At 42.0% G+C, this 19121-nt stretch overlaps 1 protein-coding gene across 1 annotated transcript; it reads right to left on the bottom strand.

The window, feature by feature from the left end:
* Window positions 1-644: 644 nt before the first annotated feature.
* Window positions 645-17766, bottom strand: gabrp (gamma-aminobutyric acid type A receptor subunit pi; the record flags this gene model as incomplete). Its single annotated transcript, XM_080773478.1, has 10 exons — window positions 17646-17766; window positions 6827-6896; window positions 6376-6491; window positions 5189-5256; window positions 3072-3289; window positions 2363-2445; window positions 2014-2151; window positions 1726-1878; window positions 1410-1603; window positions 645-992 (listed from the first exon to the last, which is right to left on the bottom strand). Exons 2-10 carry the CDS (start codon window positions 6883-6885, stop codon window positions 645-647), a joined length of 1377 nt encoding a protein of 458 aa, XP_080629604.1. The 5' UTR covers window positions 6886-6896; window positions 17646-17766.
* Between the last annotated feature and the right edge of the window lie 1355 nt (window positions 17767-19121).

The raw sequence follows: 19121 nt of genomic DNA on the forward strand, positions 1-19121 counted from the left end.
AAGCATCAGTTTCGCAGCCATTTGGATCAATCAAGGCAGGGGGTCTGTTTGCAGACAGTCAACGTGGCTCTTTACAGACTACTGCAACCCAAGGCACAGTCTACTTACAGGCTAACCTGGTGACAAGTGTTCAGATTGAATGCCCAGTTTCTGAGTAATTGCCAAAATATGAGTTGATGTGTAGCCTAAAAGTGAATTATTTCGGATCCAGGCGGCGAAGACCTGAGAATGGCCCCGGGCCTCCGATGAGGAAGTAGAACAACCTTTGTAGCTCGCGGTCAATGTACTGTAACGAGAAATCTCTTTGGATCCAGGGCAGGTCCTTTAGACCAGTGTTTCCCAAACTTCTCAGGTTGTGACCCAAAAGAGAGAGAAGACGTTTGCCCGGGACCCAAACTAGTGAAAATAGCAGATCTACAAGCTCACAACGCTTCGCTTTGCGTCGCGTTTTGAGCTTGTAGATTGGCTACTTTCACTACTTATTTTTTTTTATTTTTCTTTTATTTCTCCCTGCAATTACTGAAAATGTTGTTTTCAATTCATGAAAAATGTACCTTTTTTTGGGGGGGGGGCAAGTTTTTTGTAAATGTTTTGAAAAATAATTAAAAGCGTGTCCACGACCCACTGTTTGGGAAGCAGTGTTTTTAGAGGAAGAGGTAGTAAAGCCAGTAGAGGACATTGACGAAGAAGAAGGCGGCGGGGAAAAGGGAGCGGGCGTGTCGGTCGATGTTGTGCGGGTTCTCGATGGTGAAGACGGACGCGACCCGGCGCGACGCGTCCCTCACCGACGCCAGGCGGCGCCTAGTGTTCCCCACCGGAGGCCCCGCCCTGTCTGTGCAGCCGCCGTTGTCGCCCGTTGGGTGGCTCTTCACCACGGACAGGTCCGCCGGCTCGTCGGGGGCGGTGGCGCGCACCTCCTCCGCGGGTTGGCTGGAGCGCACCATGGGGATGGAGCCGTTTCCTTTGGCGTCGCTGATCTCCCTCAGGAGATGCTGAGAGGAGAAACGGACTGTGATCAATCAACCCGAACAGCTCCTACTGTACCTTCTGCTCGCCCTTCTCGTATACCGCGAAAACAGGTCCGACGCCACAGGGGGTCCAAATGGGTCATTGACCCCTTAAACGTACACGTGCTGCCAGGCCTGCCACGGAAGCGAGTTTAAGTGTAATACTACTAATGTAATTGAACCTCTTAATTCCTGTGGCGAGAATTCACTCTTTTACACACATACAGTAGGCCTGAGCTATTGCTATACATAATACATGTAGCAACATAACTATTTAAAAAAAAAAGAATTAATCAGAATTTTAAGGTTTTCAGAAACCTTAGGTCAGGCCCTAAAAGGTATTCCTCAGGCATCAATGGGTTAGGTCCAAAAAACGGAACTATCCCTTAGCGGCCTACTCACACTGTGCAGTTCCTCCACAGTCTGGTGCTGCATTGTGTAGAAGTGAGCATATGCGTACTCCAGCAGTGCCCCAAAGATGAAGGTGAAACAGATCCCCAGGTACACGTCTATGGCCTTGATGAAGCAGTTTGCGTTGGGAAGTGAAGTGCGAGCTCCCATCATGAGCGTGGTCATCGTCAGAACCGTCGTCACTCCTAATGAACAAGAGGGGAATTTATTGGACATGGTTCTAATAATATTCCCTGACTAATAATACTATATCCAATAATTGCAGGTGTCATTTGGAATAGCATCAATAATACGATGTGTTACTGACCGATGCAGGTTCTGGCCGGTACAGATGACTGGCTGATCCAGAAAGAGACCCAGGACAGAACCACCAGGAGAGTGGAGGGAACGTACGTCTCCAAGATGAAGAACAAAACATTCCTACGCAGCGCAAAATGCAACACCAGTTTAGGGTAGAGCCCTAGAAAAAGACAGACACACGGAGAAGAGGATTCATATCAAGAGAGCAATGTTGTATAGCGTCCATGTCTGGAGATATAATCTTTGCTTTGCTCATATATATTTGATCCTTCATCATCATAAATATGTGTCATACCTGTCTCGTACACAGCCTCTGAAACGGTGGTGTGGTAGCTCTCTATGCTGTACTGAGCCAGACGCAGAGTGTCCAGACCTTTCACAGAGTCATTCCCTCTGGTCCAGTAGAACACCACATCTTGCAAGTTATAGCCCCCTGAGTACACGTGCAAGCGTGTGCGCACACACACACACACACACACACACACACACACACACACCCCCCAACCAATGTTGTGTTTTGTAAATCAGGCTTACCACACATTAAGATGCATTTAGATACTCCCTGCACAGCCTTGGGGGTGGTGGTGGTGGTGGTGATGACGGTGATGATGATGATGACGACTGGCATTCTCCCAGGTACTCACAGCTCTCCAGCTGCAGGGTGCACACCTGTCTGTCCATGGGGTACTTGGTGAGGTCCATGTTACAGGCAATGGTAGCTGTGATGCTGTTGGACAGACAGACAGACAGACAGACAGACCGATCATTAGTGGCAGCAATAGAATGACCCCAAATAAATCAATCCAATATACTCTAAAACCAGGTACCGGTATTCCTGTGACATCAGGGCTGCACAGTTATAGCTTCTTATACTCCTGATAGTATTTTTGCTTAACATCATTAACCATCACCATTAGGCTATTGATCACGATTACTATTGACAAGACTGGCACCGGCCTGCTCCGGAACGATGCAAGTTGGAAATCCATGCCTCACCCATCAATTATGCAATACCTGTTGTGCCCATTGTCAGAGTACCCATGGTACCCGTCTGTCTGTCTGTCTGTCTGTGTGAGTGCCTTTTACTGTATGCCTTTATGGAGATATCTGTCTGTCAGAGTTCTGTGTCAGGCATGCCCAAATACAGAGGTTTCACACATTTATCATATATTATTTATTTTACAAACAATGTTTTTCAATTTCCGTTTATTGCTCATTGCGTGTAACGGGACAGGCAGTCAGACAATCGGCACAGACAGTCTTTGGTCAAATGGTCTGTAATGTCCTCTGTGAGCCTGATGGATAGTGAATTCACAATCAATTATGAACACAAAGGTGGAGATATTGTTGTACCGCAGGGCATAAAGGACGGTTCCATTGCTGAAAATGCGTATGAGTCTGTTTTCCACCGTCACGTCGTGCAAGAAAGAACGCTTGGAGTCGGGGATGAAGGTGTCAGGGATCCAGAGGAGAGATACCAGGCGTCCGTCGACGCTGACACTCTCATTACCTGGGAACACCAGTCTAGAATCACACCACCGCTGGCGCAGGAAGATGGTAGCAGTGTAGTCCTGCAGAGAGTTATAAAAAAAGCAGACAAATAAAAGAGCATGGAACAAAAGAATAGTAACTAGATAAAGTGCCCCTCGGGGCTACAGGTGTCCACCAGGGCAGGTCTGGTTGTGGCCTCCTGGTGGAGCTATAACAGGCCGATGTGACAAGGGTGCCATTTCTTCTTACGCCTTGGATGGCAATTGGATGATTTGAGGCATTTTGTTCCAAAAATGTGTTTTGCAAAAATCCACCTGTTGGTGGCGCTATAACAGGCCAATGTGAAAAGGGTGGGATATATTTCTCAGCCTAGTAGGAAAGTCTGTGAAAGATTTCACGTAAATTGCACGCTGCATTATGGAATATGAAATATGAAATATCGGACAGATCCAGCATGAACACATGACTATAGCGATAGTGTGTAAGGATTCTGGAAAGTTTGGGGCCGGGTTTCGACTGGGTTAACGGTGCCAGAGATTAGCTGACGGACACACGCACACACACACTCCTTCGGCCTGGTGGAGACAATGATGATTTCTTTCTTTCTCTTTTTTGCATAGAAGTGTATATTTGTATGTCTTTAAATGTTCTGATGAATTGAAAATGGAAGGGCCCTTACGTGAACAAGTCCTTAGTGCTTATTCTGGTTTTATCCTCTGTTGCGTGTGGCCATGACATCACTCACTCACACACACTCAGACACTCACTTATTCAATCATTATCTGTGCCACCCCCACTGTCCTCTCCACTCACACTGACACACCCAGACTGGCACACCTGCAGCCTGTTCCCCAATTTGTCACCTGTTTGTCCTGCTGCTATAAAAGCCAGCTCAGCTCAGTGTGAAGGTAGACACAGAGCCAGTAACAACCCAGTCTCACTCCCAAACCATGGTTTATCGAACAGATTTTTCAGTTAACCTTGATTTAGTTTATTAAATTGCTTTTGCCAAGAGATGGCTGGTAGTCAACCTTTTTGTTATAGCTATTAGTTTTAGTTTAGAGCTGTCTTTTTTTAAGTTAGGGGAGAGGGGAGCAGCTTCTACGTCCCTATAGGATAGGGGGTCGTTCTTGCTTTGGGCCCGCCGCATCTCCAGGTCCCTCTTGGTTTCCTGATTTCTGTTTGGTAAAGTACTTATTGATCATTGATATTATTTGTTTACACTAATTCAATCTGTAATGATTCATATTGATTACTTTGTGTGGAAAATTGGAGAATAAAAACCGTTAACTTCTGTGATGTCCTTCTTTATGTTGGGGTCTCCAATTTGAGCCACTGATTACTTCAGAATATTTGTTTGGGGCCCGGGCCGGCCTAGCGGTCCGGGCACCTATAGGCTGCTAATCCAGCCTGACAGCATGTCGCAGGTTCGAATCCCGATCCTGAGGACCTTTATTGCGCGTCACCCTCCCATCTCTCTCTACCCGTTCAGCTTACTTTGTCACTATCAAAGGCAGAAAAGCCTGCAAAAATATATATTTGTTTGGCTGTAACACCTTAGCAGATTTTGTATGGATCTGTACTTTCCTGCAACTGTACCCATTCTACAAACTGATTTTCAATCGATCAAAGACGATTAATGGGCAGACAGATAAAAAATTAGTAATAGTACTGTATAAAATGTACATTTTAAAAGTAATGCCAAGGTTGTTTCCTACAATATTTTTTAAATTATTAAAAGTTTTTTTTTTTAGATAATTTACTGTAGACCTTGAGATACCATGGATAAGGCATATTCATTCATTCCCCATAAGCTACATGGCCTCTCTCTTTCTTACACTTACTGTAACTCGCACACACATTCAATGTGCTTCGATTTTTTGTACTTTATTTGTTTTATAAAGCACTTTGTGCTGCACTCGTGTCATGAAAGGTGCTATATACATTATGTATTCTTCATAAAATGGAAGTATGCATACCATGTTTATTTCTGAGATGGCGTCAATGCTGGCAATATCGAGGCTCATCCCAATCTCCACAGGACCGTCTGTGTGTGACAGACAGACAGACAAAGTGCAGAAAGGAAATGTTATCGATGCTGTTATGTCTCACTGACAGCTGTTTGATGGTGCTGCGCTCATTGCATATTCCTGTGTTGCCTTGTGATGATTGGGGGGATTATCTGGGTTCTAGTACTTCAGTCTGATTTACAACAAGATGATGTGATGCTGCTGCTTCTGCCGTTGTTATGATATTTACTCTGAGTTTGAAAGTAAAGAAGAGTTGTGTTAACCTGTGTCATGGTCCACTGATTTACAAACACAATAGATGCTAGTCAACAAATGACAGATGAAATGGAGAGAGTAGGCCTACAAAGTAATTAAGATGCCAGGTAAACAAAAGAGCAGGGCACAAAAGAGGCGGCCTTCCTTTTGGCCCAAAGACTGAATTTGAGTATTTCGGTAAAAGACTTAAAGGATTATTCAGCCTAATACTGTGTAAGGAAACTTTTGACAATACAGTGACGTGTTTTAATAAGTGGAATTCTACTCTATATCCAATTTTCAGAAATCAAGTGTGCCATTGCCAGCTTATGAGGGGGAGCTACATGGACTGTACACCTGCCAGACCGGGCCGGATTTACCACTGGGCTAGGGTGAGTCTTATTTATTTTAAAAATGTTATGATGTATTGAAGTATTGCAGTCCAATTCAATAAGATTAGTGTTTATTTAGTTTTATTGGTGGTTTTGGCACCCCCCCCAAAATAAAGAAAATAAAAATGGACAAAACGAATGTGAAATAACCATGTGAAAAATTACTCAGGGGCCTCAACTCCTATCTGGCACTGCTGCCGGAATCAAGTAAAGGGTATGGGGGCGGTGTTTTTGTGTGTCAATGTTAGGCCTGCTATTAGGCTAACCAGGAACCTTACAGTTGCCAGTTACCTCCTGAGTCAGCCTCGGCATGCTATCGAAATCAGTGGTTCCCAAACTTTTCAGCCCGTGACCCAAAACAGAAATTTGATATTCACCCCGGGATCCAAACTAGTGAAAACAGCAGATCCGACCCACTGTCTGGGAACCACTGATCTAAATAACATTCAAAGCATGCAATCTGCTGCACACACATTACTTTATTCCAATCTTCCCACTCCTCCTCCTTACCATTGAAATTTGGTCTGAGGTAGCGATTGTACCCTTTCATAAGCTTCTGGATGGTGGGCTGCAACTGCGAATCATTCCAGTCTCCCCAGGGGTGGGCGCTGGGGAACATGAACACACTGAGGGAGGGAAAGGAATAGAAACAGGGGTCATCGCCATGTTGGCTTGTGGTGGACAGTTTTGGACATACACAGTGAGTGGGCAATATTACCAGAAACGCATAAAGAGACATGCAGCCCTGCATGAGCATAATAGTTCTATAACTCTGAGCATGTTCAGATGGATCATTTCTTTTGCAAATAAAACATTAGTTTTATAGTACCACTAGTACTAGTTGGACTAAAACATGTGAGAACCACTAGTACTAGTTGGACTCCTAATCAATATTAATAATATCAATGTTTGTGTGGAATTTTAAACCCGGTACTGCCTTGACTTCTGCATGCCCTCTCACCTTTGCAGCCCACATGACAGACACATGACCAGCAGGGTCAGCGGTTGAAGGTTGGTCATTATGGGGTCAACTGAGGGGGGGAAAGACAATTATTGTCAACAATAGAGGGTGACATCATCAAACCAGGAAGTTATGCAGGAAGGCCAACTTAGTGGCAAAAAACTACTTTCTGGCCTTGACAGCCCATACATGATACATCCACACAGAAAAGTCATATCTGATTGCATTAAACAACGTTAAACAATGTTAAACTCACTTTGCATGTTGCTTTACCACTCGATTTGCCACTCGATGTGCCATTCACTTTAAGCATGCGCATACCCTCTAGTCTATACTCATATTATCCTGCCATGAATCTGGTTTCATTCATCTGCGTGCCACTGTTGATTTTCACCACACGGTGGCAGCACATGACCAAGGCAATTGTTCATATCGTTCACAACCTCTTTCATATGAAGGGCATTGAAGGCCCATTCTTTTTTCTGCATTTGAGCCACACGGACCACCATTTGATGAGATTCAAGACTTGCTGAACTAAAACTAAAGAATTTTGTTATCGTTGTTTAGGATTTTGTCCACAATTTCATTCTCTAATTATGTAGACTTCTTGTAAAGGCAAATGTTGTAGCAATGATTTTACTCTTGAGAGCGTAAAATCATTTTACACTTTTTACTCATTTTACAAACTCTCCATTTAGCATGGGGACCACCTGGAACCCCTCAAGGTCTACTGGTGGTCCCCAGACCACTGGTTGAAAACCACTGCTCTACACACAGAGTACAAGATAACAGTGGTGTAAAGTAACTTAAGTACAATTTTTTGAGTATTTCAAAATATCAATACTTTTACTTCTACTCCACTACATTTCAGATGCAAATATTATACTTTTGCTCCACTACATTTATTTGACAGCTTTAGTTACTAGTAAACATGCATTAACTGTACACACGTGATGATGAGCTTGTTTAAAATATATTTGTATACATTTGTGAAGTTGACATGGGACATTCTGCACATTGAGTACTTTTCTACTTTTGGTACTTAAAGTACATTTTGATGCTGATACTTTTGTACTTTTGCTCAAGTGCATTTTGAGTCCAGACTTTTACTTGTAAAGGAGTAGTTCTACATTGCAGTATTGATACTTTTACTTCAGTGAAACAATTGAGTACTTTTCCCACCACTGGTTAACAGCTTGTATAGTTCTGCTACTTTTGCTATTATTTTTTTTAATCCTGAAAAGTAATCATTTTTGGCCACAAATGAGGTTTCCTTTCCACGCAACAGAGACGGACGCTTTGTTGAGTCGGGACCCCCAGGCACCGTTAGTCTGCTTGGCGGTTATGAGCCTACAACAGGGTCCATAGATCATACATGGGCAACTGGCGGCCCGGGGGCCACATGCGGCCCCCCACCTTTACTTAATGTGGCCCTCAGGTTAATATCAGAATACTGATATATTGTTGTTTCAGCTGTTACAATTCCAAACATGCAAACATGACCCACTTTAATTACTACTCTAAATTAGTAGCTTAATGAGTAGGCTTAGTATTCAAATGTTTTTTTGTCCTTTGTATTTATAGTCAAGTTAGCACAAATATACATTTGAAAAGGCATTTGAAATTAAATAAAAAGGCCTTGTCTGTTTGGAGGCAATCTGGGAACCCATTGGCAAAACAAAGGAAAAACAGCACCTTATTTTCCTATGAATTTGTTCAACAGTCTGTTGAAGACTCCAAGACTAGTTTGGAGGTCGTCCAAAAAAGAAATGTATACCCTAACCAAAATTATTATTATTTTTTTTTTTAAAGTAAAAAGAAATAAAAAAAAATAGCAACGCATTGCAATGCAACGTGTTGGGAGCTTGTAGATTTTCACTATTCGTCCGTGTACAGACATATTGATGACCGTGTGTGTGTGTGTGTGTGTGTGTGTGTGTGTGTGTTATCCAAGGCTATTTTTAGTTCTTTCATTTTCAACCATCCACAGTAGATGCTGACAAAGACAAATGGCGAGATGACTCGTAGCGCTACACGCTCTAAAGATCTGGGGACACGTTTGTTACATAATGTAATCCAACATTTTTAAGAACAATACTTGGGTTACCTTAGACAAGGCCACGAAGACTTGTGTGTGTTGTTGTTTATTTTATTTTATTTAGAGTAATTATTTTTAGCCCGTTTTTCTTCCCAATTTAGTCATCACTCCCTGCTGACAGGTGCCGCCCCCGGGGCACTCGATGTGTACAACTGTACACTGTGTAATTTTATAGAGGATCTAACGAGCACAAACTAGTTTCTGAACGTGCCAGGTATCGCAAGACTGTCCACCGTTTCCTGTCTGGCAACCAAATCTCGCCATACCTAACCTCAGAGACAGAAACTATACCTGCCGCGGTTTAGATGCCTCAATAAAAGGATGTATACTGTGTGTGCACATCGAAGTTATTAGAAAACAACCTGTGATCTGTCTTCTTTTATATTCCTGAACTGATTATGACAAAGGTCTAAATCATTCATACATTGTGTTTGTTCATGAGCTGGTCCAGCCGGCTCCATCCACTGCCATGTATTTCATCCAAATTCCGGCCCCTGGCCCCCTGCTGTTGTATTTCTGGTGGTGGACATGCAGTAGCAAAGTCAATTTACTTAGAGTGCTGTACTTAAGTACATTATTTTGAGTGGTGCCGCCACTCCATTGCCCAGCAATGTGTGTCCCTGGCTGGCTGCCTGGGTCCCTGGCTGGGTCTTTCCGATCACGGAAATAACGTATTTTCACCAACAAGTGTCACTGTTGCGCAACCTAACACACACACACACACACACACACACACACACACACACACACACACACACACACACACACACACACAGTGTACAGTACAGCACCACTTAGTTCAGACGGGTCTGATTATTATTATTATTTTTTGGATACTCCACTCATTACGTTTCAAAGACAAACATTGTACTTTTGACTCCATGCACTATACATTTAATGCGGTGTGATGCGTTGTGAACTTGAAGATCTGTACGGTTCATATATGGTTAATGATGAATTAATGATGAACACGTCATGAATTTATCATGAACTTATCATCATTCATTCCTGCTCCATCATTAGTTAAATGCATAACTCCACAGTTCTACTTATATCAACTATATATTTCAACCGAGCCTCTCGCTATACTCCTATAGAAGGGAAACTGTGGAATTACGTACTTACTAATGACATATCATTATGAATACCTCCGGGATTTGGTTGGATGAAAAACACAATTCTTCTACACACATTTTTTATGTTTTAGTTTAATCTCAGCACCGCTGAAAAAGAGGCTCCCAGCTCTCAGTGTGTTAAAGTTATGGTAAATAACTTATTTTTTTATTATTATTATTAAATAAATAAATTATTAACTTATTTTAAATACATCTATATTCTGATTGTTACCATTGCTATAGACTAGTGTTTAATTGCATGGGCCTCCCTGGCTCTCCGGCTCTTTAGTAATTAAACATAAAAATGCATTTTCAGGTCGGGATAACAGTTTTATACAATCAGGATTAGACAGCTCACACAGGATACAGGGTAAACAAGTGAAATTGGAAGTGATGAAGCAAAGAAATTAGAAGACTGAAGTGCTAATCAAGCTTATATAAATGGGTTCCTGACTGGCTGAAATTGGCAATCCACTTGACATATTTTTTTCATTGGCCGTTTTTAGCTCAACATATGCAAGGTAGCATCCGGCAGTTTCTACATGCTGGGGACCCATACTAAACATTTCTACGTAACATAAAACCTTGGTGTACTCAACATGTCCGGCTTCACAATGGGGCTCTATGCTACTAGAGCTACTAGGCTAAATCAGACTGTTCAGACAACTAGGGCTACTAGACTAAATCAGACTGTTCAGACAACTAGGGCTACTAGACTAAATCAGAACCGATTTTTGCAACAGATTACTCCCACAGATTGTGTCCAAGCATCATGCAAATCGGTACACAGTATCTCTATAGTCATTAATTAAACCAAAAGGGTATTTCAGATATTTCATAGTCCATCCTGATTGGCTAAGATTGGCTTCCAAAGTTTGCAGGAGTTTCGAACAAAATGCCACCCTGCATTTTTCAGACTTCGCGCTATAACATGTCGACCATGTCGATCGGCGTGAAACACTTCTAGAGACCAAGGAAAAACCTCTGCCCTGAATTTTTCACATCAGCCTTTTATAGTAGGAGGCCGGTTTTTGCAAAACACATTTCTTGATATTACTCATACAGATTTTGTCACATCAAGTCGGTACACATTATCTCTATAGTCATGTGGTGGAGACAGATCTCAGATTCTCAGAATCTCAGAATTTATATTTCTCATATTCCATCCTGATTGACTTAGTTACACATGCTTACACATGCTCAATTGTAAAGTGTGACCAAGTAATAATATGACTGAGTATTGAGTATCTTATACTTGGACTCAAGAACTGAGGTTGAGCAAACTTTGTCCACCTCTGGCGGGGGCATCATCCTCTGCAGAGCCAAGGATGCCCCTGCCAGAGGAGGAGAAAGTATAGTCTGCAGTCTGCAGATTTAGGCCATTGATGCATGTGCTCATTGTCCACAGCTGGATGACTAACCCTGTCCCATAATAATCCTAACTCTTGTCAGGCAACATCAACTGTGTACATTTGATTGCATGCCTTGCAGCCAAGTACAGTGGCTGTTGGTAGTGGTGGAAAAAGTAGCCTACTCAAAAAGATTTACTTAAGTAAAAGCAATAGAAATGCTCTGTTACTTACAAAGTCTGGAATTCAAAATGTACTTAAGTAAAAAATACAAAGGTATTGGCGTCAAAATGTAATTTCAATTCATCACGTCACATTCGTCACTTAGCTCACTTCCACTTGTTTATCCTGTATGAGTAGCGTACTTCCTAGCCTACTTCCTTCCTGCGTTGTGAACTTCTTTGCAACCATGCAATGGTTAATGATGAATTAATGATGAACTCATGAATTTATCATGAACTTATCAATTCCTGGTCCTCACTATTGTATAAACTATGGCGACGTCATGACGTAACAAATATACCATTAGTTAATTACGTAACTCCACAGTTCCACTTATATCCACTATATGTCTCAACGACCACCACCAGAGACCGAGCCTCTCACTACTCCTACCCGCCTATATGAGTACTCCTCCTGGACATAGACGTGAAACTGTGGAAGTACGTACTTGCTAATGATTGCGAATGAAGCTTGGCTCTTTTTTATCGCAATAAGTTCTGCTTTCCATGGCCTCTAGAAAGAGGCTAATACTAATACTATAATGTAGATGGGCTATTTTCAAATGGTATATATGAGTTAGCCTATACATCCTGATGGGATGAAATTTGTATCCCAACCAGGAGCAAAGGGGAAACCCCTGTTACTGAACCCCCTGCTACTTCCGCAAAATTCCAGCAATGCACTCTACAGCGTAGGTCAATGCACTCTACAGCGTAGGTCAATGCACTCTACAGCGTAGGTCTGGCCCAGCGTGATGTATCAATTGTTTTGTCCATGTCCCGTACCTCGGCCTCAAACCATTCGATGCTGAAAGATGGCTGTCTATAGGACCCGCTCCATACAGTTACATAGGCTGTTTAAGGACCCCCTCCATACAGTTACATAGGCTGTCTATAGGACCCCCTCCATACAGTTACATAGGCTGTCTAAGGACCCCCTCCATACAGTTACATAGGCTCTCTATAGGACCCCCTCCATACAGTTACATAGGCTGTCTATAGGACCCCATCCATACAGTTACATAGGCTGTCTATAGGACCCCATCCATACAGTTACATAGGCTGTCTATAGGACCCCATCCATACAGTTACATAGGCTGTTGGTGACTGCTCACTGCAACTGGTCTAAAATAATATGAGTGCCACAGACGAAAAACTGTCCAAGTCCAAATTTCATTCTGACCCCTCCACGAAAAGGCCTAGTTGTCCTGACCCCTTATCTATCATTAGTAGTGTGGACTTAGACTGTTTTTCGTCTGTGGCATTTATTGTTGCACTGGTCTTTGTCTAAAATTGTTACTCTGGGCCTCTTATGAACAGGAATTATTTTGGAGACTCCATGTTTTGGGTATAAAGAATGATTAAATTAAAGTATCTCGTTAAACATTTACATTTCTTCAGGCCTGTCAAAAACAAATGGAAGAATGTGATAGGATCTGATATTTATGTGCTGCAAGTTAGGACACATGTTTTACTGATTATGAAAGGGCAGATTGTAAGCTTATCTAAGTGATATGTTGTAAATTTGAAGAGGGTTATGCTTATTTGTAGTGGCAGCCATAGCTTAGTAGTTAGAGACTAGGTTGTCTGATATTCAGGTCACCGGTACACCTCCCAGCCGAAACACAGTGTCAAAGTGCCTTTGCGAGACACTTAACACCGAACTGCTCCCCCCGAGCGGTCATAATAACCATCTGAGCAATCAAGTCGGTGAAGCTGAAACTGAATTTCAGCAGGTCAAAAAAAACATTACAGAGGTTGAGAATAAATAACCTGTCAAAGACCTGTTATCTCACTGCGGTTGATAGTTTATGGGCTAAAGCAGTGGTTTTCAACCAGTGGTCCTTAAGGGGGTTCCAGGTGGTCCCCAGCTAAATGATTGAAAGTTGGGGTTTTTTGCATTAATATTAATTCACAAGAACTACACAATTAGATAATGTACAAGAATAGTTTTTTTGATCGTTTGCCTGTTATCGCTCCTAATGTTACCAACATCAATTCAGCATGGAATTGTGGACAAAACTTTACCCAACGATAACAAAATATCCTTTGGTTTGGGTTTTTGAGAGGCCAAATGTCATCAAACGGTGGTCCGTGGCTCAAATGACGAATAATGAATGGCTCTTGATAATGAAAAAGGTTTAAAACCACTGGGCTATAGAGTACTGCTGTTTGTTATATCGAGTGAATTCCTCAATAAACCCATTGTATTATAAAGAGAGAAAATAGAAAACCCCCCATTAAAAAAAACTGCCCATTTTCGATGCTTGCACATGTTTACTTATTATTATTTAAAAATACTGCGCCCATTTCTGGCTATATGTTCCCTGGTGATTTATGGGACTCATTAAAGACATCTCTCCCACCAGCACTCGCACCTTTCCGACACATACCATCCTTCTCCTGAATAAATACCTGTTTATCTCTTGCCAGCCCTCTCTCTCTCTCTCTCTCTACACGCCCTGCAGTCTGCAGCAGCCGTCAGTCCTCTGAATCGTGTATTGTATTAGTATACATATATCTGTTGCTGCTGTTGCTGCCGGCTACCCCAAAGTAATTAGACCATAGACTGAGTAATACTGACATACCGAAGAACCCCACGTTTTACCCTCACGGCCCCAGCATTCTATTTTATACATCCTGAGGGAGTTAATTAAATATAAGATATATTATACTTGCCTTTGTTAATCTAGTAAATATATATATATATATATATTCAAACAACAGCATAAATATTGATTATAGCGTGGGAGGATATGCTAGTACAATGTGTCCTGCAGACAATATTCTGTAGTTTTCTATTGCAGTCATTATTCTCTACTTGCCTGGAGCTACAAGTTCAACCACTTATCCAATATTAGAACATTGTCTTAATTCCTTTTTTTCTTCTTGTTTTATTGTCCCCAAATAGGGATGCCTGCAGGGTGAAAGTGGTTAAAGGCCCACTTCACCACTTTTCAACCTAATAAAATAGGTCCTCACTAATAATCATGAAGAAATGGCGCATTTTTTTTTCTACTCGGTCTGTGTCTCATAGGAGGGCTGTGGGCAGTTCAGAAACCGTCTTCCAGTGACATCATCGATGGGGAATACAAGCTAATAGAAACGGCAGGCTTTCTAGTCCTGAAAAGTTGCAATGCGAAAATGGAAGCTATCGTTCTCACGATAATGAAAATCTATCTCTTTTTGTAAAAAAAAATCTTGTTTAAAAAAGAAATCTGCCTAATGATGATGTCACTGGAAGACGGTTTCTAAACTGCCCACAGCCCTCCTATGAGAGTAGAAAAAATTGTGCCATTTTATCATGATTATTAGTGAGGACCTATTATATGAAGATGGGTTGAAAAGTGGTGAAGTGGTCCTTTAAGTCTCCACCTGCTTACCAATCATGTAATTCCTCCACCACCTCTCGTGCTCGTCTTTTCCCCTCTCACGTTCCTCCTCCTCTCACTAATCTGTCCAATATGGACTACAGATACTTCTTTAACGTTATCTCTCATGCACGCACATGCACACACACGCGCACACACGCACATGCACGTACACACGTCTTATGATGCATCCCATCCCACAGTTTGTCCATCAACTCAAACAGAATATTCCATATCCATATTTTATTGTTCTCAAACCCCTGCCTCTCTTTCTCTCTTGTCTCTTGTGTTCATACTGTCTCTCCACTGCTTCTTAATCCCTTTAGCTGTTTCTCTCCAGTGGTTTCTCTCTTTCTCACCAATGCTCTCTTATTCTCTATCTCCGTTTCTCACCAATGCTTTCTCACCCTCTCTCACTTTATATTCAGATGAATCCCCCCCCCCCCCTTTTCCCTCACTGTATATGTTTCTTTTCCCTTTTTGCTTCTTTTATGATGAATTCCTGTTCTGTTCTTTGACTATCTAGAAGTGTCTATTTGTACGTCTCTAAATGTTTTGATGAATTGAACATGGTGGACCCTCTTGTAAACAAGTGTAATGCTTAATTGGGTCGTCCACTCACAGTTAACAGTCTTTGTATTGAGTTTGTGCTTGAAATGTACTGTAATTCTGCAAACTGTTAATACATATTTCAATAAATCAATCAATCAATGCTTTCCATCTCACTCTTTCTCTGTGATGCTTTCTCGTAATGTCTCACTCTTTCTCTGTGATGCTTTCTCGTAATGTCTCACTCTTTCTCTGTGATGCTTTCTCGTAATGTCTCACTTTTCTCTGTGATGCTTTTTTACTGTATGTCCCACTCTTTTTATTTTTTATTTATGTAACCTTTATTTAACGAGTAAAAAACACAGTGAGACTGTGGGCTGTATTTTGCGTGTCTTAAGTACCAGGTCTTATTACTTAACTTAAGACCTGGAGGCGTGATCAATGCCATTTGGCTATTCTGAGTGTCCAAAGACCATTGACCACGCCTGCCGTTTGCTTGAACATGTACGCCATAATATGTGTTCTAAAAGAAAGTGTTTGTGTTGATTATTGTGTAATTTGTTTGTATGTGTAAACTTGAAACATTATTGTACTATAAAAAGGTCTATTTTCCCTTCATCTTTATCCTTTTTAGTGTAATAATATTAGTTTACTATATTGAGATTAATACAAGATAATCAACACTAGCACTTTATTTAGAACACACACCCAATGTTGCGCGTGCCAAGCTGTCATTCTCAGCCTATTATTTATTTCTCAATCTCACCACGGACCTCGCGTCTCGGAGGACAGTCAAGACGGGCAGTGTCAGTAGACCAATCGCAGGCAGGCGGGGCGTTACCATGCCTCAGCCATATGTCAGCCATGCCTATGCTCGGACACAAACGGAATTCACGCATTTCTACCATATAGTGCAATTTTCTTTCAACTTTGACCCCTCTGTCACATGGAACTATGGTCTGGTGCTGCTGCTGGCATAGTGATACTGGACAAAAAATGCTAGTTTTGCCCCCCACGAAATGACCGGAACTACTTAATATTCACCAAAACCAAAGCAGAACTCCCACCACGGGACTCAGGCATTAAAAAAAATTGCAACGACTATATTAATGGAAAGTATTTCCTATAACTTTACTTCCAGAAATCTGAACTAATACTGTCTAATGCTTTTTCATTCAGCCTCACTCTTTTTCACCATTGCTTTTTAATTCTCTCACTCTTTTTCACCATTGCTTTCTCATTCTCTGTCTTTTTAATATTTTTTTTTATCCCACGATTTTGCAACCCATTTTTTCACCCAGTGTCAAGTATCTAATGTAATCCTGGGCGCTACACTTCCTCTGCCAACCTGGGAATGGCAGCGGACTGACCTCATGCTTCCTTCTATGCATGAGGAGTCCAAGCTGCTTCTTTTCACTTGACAGTGGAGAGTTTCACCGGCCGGACGTAGCGTGTGGAAGGAACACGTTATTCCAACCAGTTCCTTTCCCCTCAATCAGGCGCCCCGGCCTTTTCATTCTCTCTCACTCTTTTTCATACCAAATGCTTTCTCATTCTCTCTCTCAATCTTTATCTCTTACTACAGTATGTCACACTCGTAAGTCGCTCTTGATAAGCGCGTCTAAATTGTAAATTGTACAAAGTTTAGTTTGTCCCGTAAGTTTTCTATATCCATCTTTTCACCAATGCTTTCTCGCTCACTCTTTATCCCCAATGCTTTCTTAAATTCTTGCACTCTTTCACCTTCTTGCTCTTTCATATACATGGGTTATTCCATCTCTTTTTCACGCACGCACGCATGCACGATTGCACGTACAAGCTCACACAGCCCTTATTCTTATTAGTCCATTATTTTGTCCTTCAACTGCAACAGAACAAAGGATTTCTATATCTCCAAACCCCTCATTCCACTCATTCCGTTTGTTCTCATCTTATTTGCACTCTCTCATATTCTCACTTTCTCTCTCCAATACCTTCTCTCACTCTTTCTCCACAATGGCTTTCTCTCACTCTTTCTCACCATTGCTTTCTCTCACTCTTTCTCACCATTGCTTTCTCATTCTCTCTCACTCTTTACCTCCAATGCTTTCTTCTTGTCTCTCTCTCTTTCTCTTACCTGTTCTTGATCTTTCACTCTTGGGTCATTCCTGTTTTCTCTTCCTGCCTCTTCTCCCCTCCTCTGCTCTCTGCTGACACAGGTTGCTCTTTTACTCAATGTATTTATATGGTTTCATTTGAATAGATTCCCCAACTACCAATAAATCATTGTTGGCAAGTGTATTCGGAAATGTTGTGCGGTATATTGTCTATGTTGTTAGTGGGTGTATGTGGCTGTGGATGTGTGCGCGTCTCTCCACAGCTGCGCTCATCTCCCTGCAGCTCCACTGTGCAGTCAGTGTGCACCCCCTCCTTTCTGTCATCGTTTCATTTTCCCAGCTTGCTCACTCTCTCATTTGTGTTGCCTCGCTCCCTTTTCCTTGCTGCCCCCTTCTACCTCCACATAAACATGCATGCATGGATTGCACGCACGGACACGGCAACACGCACACGCACCACATCCATCCATCCATCCAGGATGATCCCCTTATGCCAATCCTTTTTTCTCATTTCCCTCCCTCCCCGACACTGTCATTCTTTTGCCCCTTAACTCCGTCAGGCTCTCTTTACACCCACCACCTGGGCTCTGGAAAATTCAGATTTCCTATTATTTCCATCAAGGGATCAATAAAGATTTATGTTATCTGATCCCCTCTGTCACACACATTCGTTCTGGCTCTTTCTCACTTGCGCAAACTCTTGCTCGGTTCGACACAATTAATGTCATTATCTCAAACAGTTTCTTTCTTTCTTTCTTTCTTTCTTGCATCATGTTAGAAAATTCAGTCAGTCAGTCAGTCAGTCATTCAGTCAGTCAGTCATTTCCATGTGTATAGGGCTGGGCCTGCTGGTGAAGGTGCAGACAGAAATGGTATAGTGGTCCTGTAAAACTGGGCAAGGAGGCAAGAGAGAGAGAGAGAGAGAGAAGGGGGGATGAATTAAGGAGCAGTAGAGAATGTAGCAGGAGGATTAAAAAAAATCCTTAGTAATCTGAGTTGAGAGAAGGTTTATGTTTATATAAGATATATAGGATGGAATTAGTGATGCACGATTAATCGGTAGCATAATCGGAATTGGCCATAAATCGACCATAAAAACGCCATATCCATTTAATTTGTATACTCGTGTCATTCAGTAGTCATTCAGTTGTGAAAACAGACACTTGGAAAAGAGCACAGTATATAATATTTATTGATTTAATACTTTATTAATTGGCTTTGGGCCAAGCCCCTAGGCCTAGGGCCTAAGCTTGTTTCCATTGTGGTCCTCTGTATAATATCGGAATCGGTCAGAATCGGTATCGGCAGATATGACCCTGAAAAGAATCGGAGATCGGATATAATATCAGTCATAATTTCATAAGCGTGCAACCCTAGATGGAATGTATTGGGCCGGCAGTGGCTCAGGGGTAGAGTGACCGGATGGAAACCGAAAGTTTTCCAGTTCGAACCCCGGGCTCCCCCAGAGTTAGTGTCGAAGTGTCCTTGAGCACGAC

The sequence above is a fragment of the Protomyctophum bolini genome (genome assembly GCF_963924005.1).
Source record: "Protomyctophum bolini genome assembly, chromosome: 10".
Lineage (NCBI taxonomy): Eukaryota > Metazoa > Chordata > Actinopteri > Myctophiformes > Myctophidae > Protomyctophum > Protomyctophum bolini.